This window comes from Bison bison, unplaced genomic scaffold, assembly GCF_000754665.1.
Source record: "Bison bison bison isolate TAMUID 2011002044 unplaced genomic scaffold, Bison_UMD1.0 scf7180017864508, whole genome shotgun sequence".
In the NCBI taxonomy this organism is placed as follows: domain Eukaryota; kingdom Metazoa; phylum Chordata; class Mammalia; order Artiodactyla; family Bovidae; genus Bison; species Bison bison.
In genome coordinates, this window is record NW_011495064.1 from 5,270,799 (window position 1) to 5,279,689 (window position 8,891).

General features: G+C 46.6%; 2 protein-coding genes across 7 annotated transcripts in view; one reads left to right on the forward strand and one right to left on the reverse strand.

Annotated features, from left to right (window-relative positions):
- Positions 1-8,891, forward strand: part of EIF5B (eukaryotic translation initiation factor 5B) — a 128,137-nt gene that overhangs the window by 82,973 nt on the left and 36,273 nt on the right. The window lies entirely within an intron of this gene.
- Positions 1-8,891, reverse strand: part of REV1 (REV1, polymerase (DNA directed)) — a 95,976-nt gene that overhangs the window by 6,218 nt on the left and 80,867 nt on the right. For all 6 annotated transcript variants that reach the window (XR_824311.1, XM_010829635.1, XM_010829636.1 and 3 more), the window contains 2 exons: positions 5,791-6,011; positions 5,352-5,524 (listed from right to left, as the gene is read on the reverse strand). Coding sequence is in view for 5 of the 6 variants with exons in the window: in XM_010829635.1 (XP_010827937.1) it covers positions 5,352-5,524; positions 5,791-6,011 (394 nt within the window). In the remaining variant the exon portion in view is untranslated. The remainder of the gene's footprint in view (positions 1-5,351; positions 5,525-5,790; positions 6,012-8,891) is intronic.

The following is an 8,891-nucleotide window of genomic DNA, read 5'->3' on the forward strand; positions in this document are numbered from 1 at the left end:
TGCATTCCGTATGTACTCTCTAGTCCATAAGCGGTACGGAACTGTTTAAAAGGATTAAAGTTGTAAAGAGTTATCAAAAGCTTTAAGTAACTGGGATCCTTAGAAAGGAAGGAGTGCCTTCCTTCAGTGAAGCCAATAATGTGAAATCCATTACGCGGGCAACAAGGGGGAAAGGAAAATCAAGACGACTGGGACTTTCAGAGACCTGGTCAGCTAAAAATATGCTGAAAAATGTCTCATAGAAAACGTAAATATTTTAATGTATATTTAATATCAGCATCTGTGCTGCTTCTCAACCGTGAGTGTAAGCACAACGATGTCGGCTCCAACAGAGCTTTTAGGTTGCAAGACTGTCTATGCGGAGTTACAGTTCCTGCTCACAAGAGAAAGACGACTCCTGGGTTCTCCTGACACTGTTTGCAACACGTGAACACGCCCAACCTAACTGTCCTTTCCTCCCAGAGGGTCTCTTAAGTGGACACAGGATGTGTGGACAGCTCTGATAAAGGAAGGGTGGTGGCACCCTGTCTGAAACCCAGACTCGACTACACAGTTCTTACATCTAAAGACTCCTCAAGGAGGACCAGAGAATGTGCCAGCACTGATGGCGGTGGTTTAGTTGCTAAGTCGTGTGACTCTTGCAACCCCATAGCCTGCCAGGCTCCTCTGCCATGGGACTCTCCAGGCAAGAATACTGGAATGGGTTACCATTTCCCTCTCCAGGGGATCTTCCCAACACAGGGATCGAACCCAGGTCTCCTGCAATGTGCCAGCATTATTAGGTGCCAAAAACTACATTTACTCTTGATTTTTTCCATACCATGAATACATCATGTTCTTATTTTGGAAAAGTCCCTATTTCTTTAAGGAAACCCATTTGCAAAAAATTTCCACTGATAACGGTTATCTTAAGTGTATTTCACACAGATCAACAGAGAATAACTTAAAAGCAAGATTTGTAGTAGTGGACTGTGGTGGTTTAAACATGTTTATTTTCTCTCCAAAACAACACTAAAAAGGACTTGAAATTCTTTCCAAATGGCATAAACTCTTGAATACTGAAAGCAAATCAGTAAATAAGTTACCAAATGCCTGTTAAATGTGTAAAGCAAGGCACCAACTCTGAGATAAGCCAGTTTATAGTACAGAACCTCTGAAGGGCTCAGCAGTCAGAGGTGTCGGGTATGTGTGCGGGGGGTGCCTCCTTCCCTGACAGCTTCCCAGAGACGGGGATGGTGACACAGAAGCTACAGACTGGGGGGCACAGCGAGGAGGAGCAAGGCCCCTCTGCAGCACAGCGCACCCTCCCCCCAGAACCCCTCCTGAGTACCCAGAACACCAGCTGCATGGCCTGTCTTCTCGCCCACCCAGGGCTGCACATCTCATAGGAAGGGTGGCAGATACTGCCCGACCTGGTGAGTGACCAAAGACCACAGCCCCCCATCGGCTCCCCCTGGCCTGTGTGTCCTTCTAAGAGTCCGGAGGCGCCCACGTGTCAGCAGTTCACGTATAGTCAACAGCTATCAGGTAAATGCTTGAAGGAAATCTCAAGACAGCAACGGAAACTGGAATAAAAGGAGCTTAGAGAAACAGACTGACATTGGGACTATTAGAATCTTCAGGAGGCAAGAGAGAAATTCTCTCTGGGAAGGGAACTAAAATACTTAAGTTCCAAAGAATAAATTTAAAAACTCAAAATGTTAGTAGAAATGAAAAATTTAGTTATTAGAGATGAAAACTTAAAAAACATTCACTGACAAAGTACCGGGCACAAAGACAAATGAAGACCACCCCAGAGTGCTTGGGATACAGAGCTGCTTTCCTCTCAAGGCGGTCAGAACAGGAGCCCTGAGAAGGTGATGGCAACGGAGCCTTTCTTTATCTGCTGCTGCTGCTGAGTCGCTTCAGTCGTGTCCGACTCTGTGCGACCCCACAGACAGCAGCCCACCAGGCTCCCCCGTCCCTGGGATTCTCCAGGCAAGAACACTGGAGTGGGTTGCCATTTCCTCCTCCAATGCATGAAAGTGAAAGTGAAGTCGCTCAGTCGTGTCCGACCCTCAGCGACCCCATGGACTGCAGCCTACCAGGCTCCTCCGTCCACGGGATTTTCCAGGCAAGAGACTGGAGTGCGGTGCCATTGTCTTCTCCGAATGGAAACTTTAGAACATCTCAAAAGTTAGCCTCTGGGCTCTGAAATTGGACACAACTGGCTCATTTTCCAGCCCTTTGCATAATGCCTCTCAAATAGTATTACTGGAGAGAGGGGATACGTGTATACATATAGCTGACTCACTTTGCTGTACAGCAGAAACTAACACAGCGTTGTAGAGCAGCTCTGGGTGCGTGCTCGATCACTCAGCCGTGTCTACCTGTTTACGACCCTGTGGACTGTAGCCCACCAGGCTCCTCTGTCCATGGGATTTCCCAGGCAAGAGTACTGGAGTGGGGTGCCATTGCCTTCTCCGTTCTTTATCTGAGGAAGGACAAGTGCTAAGTTATGTTTATACTTTAGGTCAGCAAACCGGTGAGTATGAGCAGAGATGGGTTTACACCCGTGAATTCTTGCTCAAGCTCTGAGCAGATCAGGGACAAAATGGATCCACACAGAAAAAGGCCATCTCACAACTCCAACTTTTCAGCAACTCTTAAAACGAACTCCGACTGGAGTAGCAGGCTGGGCTGCCCCAAGACACAGGCCTCTAAGAAAAGAGGTCAAAACCAGTAACGGACCTGCGGATGTGCTGAAACACAGTCACACTGCAAGGGAGTTTGGGGGTAAACTCAGTGGTAAATTCACAAAACAGCAAAACCGGATGCTCAGTAACTTGAAGAGAAATGCAATCAAAAGGAAAGGAAAGGTTAGCCCGGTAGACAGTACGGGGTATGTGGATACACGCGCATCCTAACAGTGGCACACTGGATGGGCCGAACCGAAACCCACCAGGTCTACCGGGGCAAACGGAACACGAGGAGGGCAGCAACAGGAGGCGGCGGTGAGCCCGCTGCCCCTGCAGACGCTGCTGACATTTTGGAAAACTACGGGTGTGAGTATCAAAAGGAACCACAAAAGAAGGACGGTGATCGGAACCGGGGAGAGGAGAGGGGCAAGGGGCTAGAAGCTGTTATTTGACCTTTGCAATTAATCACTTTAAAAAACACATATACAATCCAAAATAAACACATACACAAAAGAACCCCCAGAAGGAAAACTTCTTTTTCCAAAAGGGAACTGTTATGAGAAAAATTTCCCTAAGTGGTAATGAAGCCACAGATCTCAATCTCCACGTGGCTCTCTGACTTACAAAACTTGTCATTGCAATGACAGTCTCTTAACACGTGAGGCACATGCCTGCAGGGAGTCTGAGGTCACAAAATGATCACACACTGAATTCATGCAGGCACACCAGACTCCTAACTACAACACGTCTGGGAGCTTACACTCTGTCTCTTTCACATAGTCTCTATTTTATACAAACTTTCATATAAAAATCATTCTTAGTTACCACAAATCATGTAAAAACAGGCCACAGGCTGGATGTGGGCCACAGGAAGTAGTTTATCATCCCCTAAGTTAGAGGAAATACAGGATCAGTATTATAATGTTTCAGAAGCTCTTACCTAAAGCTTCTCTTAGGCAGTTATAATACCCCCAAAATGTAAGGCTGAAATGAATGGCTTACAATTGATCAACATATTTATAAAGTGACACTACTCTCAGTTTACGAAGTGTAATTATCATGCATTGTCATGCCTTACATAAAGGTAAAGGCCCAGTGAAGCCCCCTGGCCTGCACGTCCTACTAAGAGTCCAGAGGCGCCCACGTGCCAGCAGTTCACGTACAAACAGTCAATAGCTATCAGGTAAATGCTCGAAGCAAAGCATGTCTTACCCAAAGGTAAAGGGCATGGTGAAATGAGCACTTTACTGCCAGCGATGCAGGCAGCTTTTGAGCTGTCCTGTGTTCACTAAAGCAGAGTCTTGTCAGAGATAAACACCTGGAAACCCATGGAGGAAACGGTTCGGTCTCTGAGAGCCACTCCAGAACAGCTGGGGGCCGGTGGTGGCGCAGGGCCCAGCAGCGACCGTGGGACTCGGGGTGAGGGCTTCAGGACACTGTTCTCTGCTTACATGTGTACGTTTTTCAAAATAAAACTTTTTAAGTTAAATAGGACAAAAATGAACAAATACCAGTAACAGCAAGCAGATAAGTGCATACAAAAACGCTGAATGAAAATTATTATTGAATTGCGGGGGGAAGGCGATGGCACCCAACTCCAGTCCTCTTGCCTGGTAAATCCCATGGATGGAGGAGCCTGGTAGGCTGCAGTCCATGGGGTCTCGAAGAGTTGGACATGACTGTCGGACACGACTGAGCTACTTCGCTTTCACTTTTCACTTTCATGCATTGGAGAAGGAAATGGCAACCCACTCCAGTGTTATTGCCTGGAGAATCCCAGGGACAGGGGAGCCTGGTGGGCTGCCATCTATGGGGTCACAGAGAGTCAGACACGACTGAAGTGACTTAGCAGCAGCATAAAGTATAGTTAAAATCCCAATTTTTAATGTTGTGTTGCTAACTAGATTTTTTGGAATATCTGGATTTTTCCAAAAAGGCTTAAATGAAGGCAGATTTTCTCACTGAGCTTAGACAGACTCAGCTCCTAGGTACTTCTGAATGCACCAAAATACAGAGTTCTAAGAAACTGTAACGTATTTAAAATTGAGTAGATAGCAAGAAGAAACTACTACACTGTATTTTAATTTACCTGTCAGTCAACCAGAGCTTTACAATACAGTGTCCTGTATAGTATAAATGGCATACAAAATTAGGTATTTTCATATTGGCCTTACATATGAGGCCAGACCTTAACATCAGTCTTATATTAGTGGCCCTCACATTTAAAAAAATAGGGTTTTAAAATGCTTTCTACCAATTTCCAGAGACTACTATGATTAATCTTTTCACAAGAAAGAAATCACACCTCCCTAAATGAAATAAAGTCCTCACTGCAATCATTTTCTGAGTAACTGCACTGATGCTTCCCCACGGGACCTTCCCACCAAGCCCACAAGCACCCGCTTCCTGTCCCTGCACCGAAGCCACGGCCTGCAGACCCCAAGGATAGGACAGCCTGCCCCGTCGGACACGCCGACAGGCTGGGGCGACCTGGCCCGCAGGGCCGTTCCACGGCCGGGGACCAAGACCTGGCTCTGCACGACACCCAGGAGCGTCAGTGTCTGCAGCTCTTTGGGCACACTTTTCCTTGTTGTTTTTCTGTCATTTTCCATTCATTACAACGACCTGTAATGAAATATCAATATCTAATGTCCTTTTTATTAGTAGGCTTACCTGGTGGTGATGTCACAAATGCCATGGCCTCCATATTTGGCGGATTCTACAGGGGCTCCCGGCTTCCGTACCATGATTTTGAGAGTCAGGCGTTTACCCTTCATGCCTACAGCTTCAAGGCGCCGCTGAATTTCTTCTGAAAGACTCAGAAGAAAAGCTTCTGCTTCTTTTGGCTACAGAAAGATAAACATAGAAAATACCCATGTTATTTTCCTTTGCGCCTAATGGTTGTTTTCAAGTATATTAACCTTCCATATTTAACATGTGATGATCTACTGCACTGTCTGCTCTAGTTAAGAACATACGTTCTGCCAGCTCTGGGAACGGCAAGGGTTTTAAGGCTTCATTTCAAGTGTCAATAGTCTATGGTCTAGCTGGGGAGACAGGACTATGTGCAAATATGAAAAACAGAAGCTAAAACCTGTGAGGAGATCAGTACCTGGGAAAACCTTATTCCATAGTTGATCTCAGCTGAAATAGATTTTCTTTCCTTTTCAGTGCGAACTGGTCTGTCGTCCAAACCTCGGCAGAACCTATAAAGCATCTGACCAGTTTTGGAACCAAATTCTTTCTGGAGTTTGGCCATGGTCATATACTGCAAGTCTCCACACGTCCTAATCCCCAAAGACATCAGCTTGGATTCCATGGAACGTCCAACTCCTAGGAAAGGGACAGTTCCTTAATTCGGCATGTAAACTATTAAAAACAACTCCGTGACATGAAATGACCGCTCACGCGCAAACATCTGTTTAAAGTACTCTCCCTGAAAGTTCTGAAGTGACACCACTGAAGCAGCTCACAGATTTAGAATTTTTTTTAGTGCCAATCATACTAGAAAGTTATTCCCAGACACTGCTTCTCAATTTGGACCCCACCTACAGGTGAGCCAGAACCTCTCAAGTGGGTCTTAGTCAGTCAGTTTTCCAAAAAGAGTGATTTTTATTTATTACTGAGTAATCAAGTTTTCTATCTTAGTCACAAAATCAACTAAGTCACACACTGGCTTAAGCTCGTCTACAGCATGACTACATTCTAGGAGGCCCGGCAATGTGAGGGATTCTGCCATGGTTTTGGCAATCACACTTCTCAGTGGCTTCAGCCACGTTTTCTTTGAACGGGAACTAGAACCAGAAGTCATGACAGGCGCGTGCCCACATGCTCTCATACCAAACAAGGTGGCACAAGTGACGTGGGATGATGCTTCTTGAGCCAAGTGGCAGCGAGCGGAGGACAGGCAGAAGTCTTGTACAAACGAGGCCTATCTCCCTAGAAAGGCAGTGAGTTTCCTGCAGCCAGGCCGGCACCCAGCAGTCCCCTCGTCACCATCTGCAAGGTGAAGCCTCATCCAAAGGGTGCTGAACGCTTATGAACATGGTCTCCACATGACAAGATCCGTAAGTCCCTCAGCAGTTCAGACTGAGGTTCTGGTCTCCTGCAGGTCCTGGCCCACCCTCCACTACTTCTGTCTCCAGTTCTCTGAGTGGCCTTGTCCGTCCAGGTTCTGCAAGGGGAACCTCTTATAGCCATTATGTGGACACATGGTTAGGAGGGAGGTGGACCACCTTATAAAAGGTACACAGCCACGGAAGGGGGCGAGGGACACATGTGACTCAAGACAACCTGCCCCCTGATGACGTCAGGTGAGAGGCGCTCAGGGCGCTGCACTGCCTGTGTGCCACCTTAAAGCTCAAGTCAGAACGGAGACCAAGTGCGAACTTGGGACACTGTGCACAGAAAGACCAGAGTTTTCGTGAAACCTAACCGAATGTAAGGGGAGGTTGCCATTCCCTTCTCCAGGAGATCTTCCCGACCCAGGGACTGAACCCTCGCCTCCTGCACCGCAAGCAGGGTCTTTACTGATGAGCCACCGGGGAAGCCCTAAAGAGAGAATGATCAGGCAGTAGCAGCCGGTGTGCACACGTGTGCTGAGCTGCTGCGGTTGTGCTGCCCACCAGGCTCCTCTGTCCATGAGATTCTCCAGGCAAGAACACTGGAGTTGCCATGCCCTCCTCCCGCGGATCTTCCTGACCCAGGGACTGAAGCTGCGTCTCCCATGTCTCCTGCATTGGCAGGTGGGTTCTTTACGAGTGCCACCTGGGAAATTGCTAATTTTTAACAAGATAAATAGCTGCTTCTTTGTAAGAATTCTCAGAAACTTTTACTGCCTAGTCTCCTGTACATATGTGAAACCCGTTTCCAAAGGAACAGCTCGTATTTTAGATGAGTTACCAGCTCAGGGCAGGGATAACAACTGAAAATGCTGACATTTTACATACTAAAAAGCTCTAAAGCCTGTCCAATAATAAATTTGAGGACTTTTATAAAAGTCAGTAGTGTTACATGTAAAAATCTCATGGACAATTCCGGGTGGCCACAGCTGGCTACAAGCCGCTTCTGAAGCAGAGAGGGGCAGCGTGAGAAGGTGGTTTGGGGGAGGAAGTGCATCCTGGCTGCCCCGCTTCCCCGCATCTCAGCTGTCTCTGGAAATTCAAGGCTGTGCCGAAGGATTCAGCCAGGACACATAACCGCACACTTGCCCTTCAAAACGTCAAGTCCTTCCGACCATGAAGCAAACGAAGGTGAAAGGTAAACTCTATTTCTGTTTTAAAAAAAACCCAAACCCAACAAATAAACCTTACAAAAATGATGCAGTATGAAGACGGTGCTATGGATGGAACTGCATCCAGAATCTCAAGATTCCTGTGCTGAAATCATAATTCCCAGCATCTCAGAACATGACTAATTGGAGAAAGGTCCTTCATAAAGGAAATTACACTAACAACAGGTCATATACGCGGGCCCTAATCCAGCATCCCTGGTATCCCTATAAGAAGAGATCAGGACACAGACGCACAAAGAGAGAACACCATGTTGAGAAGACAGCCACCTACAAGCCAACAGGAGAGACCTCAGAAGAAACCCAACCTGCTGACAATTCAATTGTGGACTTCTAGTCTCCAAGATCTTGAGGGAATAAATATCTGTTGTTTAAGTCATGCAATCTGTGGTGTTTTCTTATGGCTGTTTTAGCAAACTAATAGAGAGAACCAGTATCATAATCGAACTCAGATTCCACATGCACTTAAAATACACTGGTTCCTTCTTATACAAAACTGCAATAAGATGTGTTAATGTTGTATTTCACGTTTCTGGTACTAACACATTCTTCAGTTCAGTCGCTCAGCTGTGTCTGACTCTTCGCGACCCCATGAATCGCAACACGCCAGGCCTCCCTGCCTATCACCAACTCCTGGAGCTTACTCAAACTCATGTCAATCAAGTCAGTGATGCCATCCAACCCTCTCATCCTCTATCGTCCCCCTCTCTTCCCACCTTCCATCTTTCCCAGCATCAGGGTCTTTTCTAGTGAGTCAGTTCTTCCCTTCAGGTGGCCAAAGTATCAGAGTTTCAGCTTCAGCATCAGTCCTTCCAATGAATATTCAGGACTGACTTCCTTTAGGATGGACTGGTTGGATCTCCTTGCAGTTCAAGGGACTCTCAAGAGTCTTCTCCAACACGACAGTTCAAAAGCATCAATTC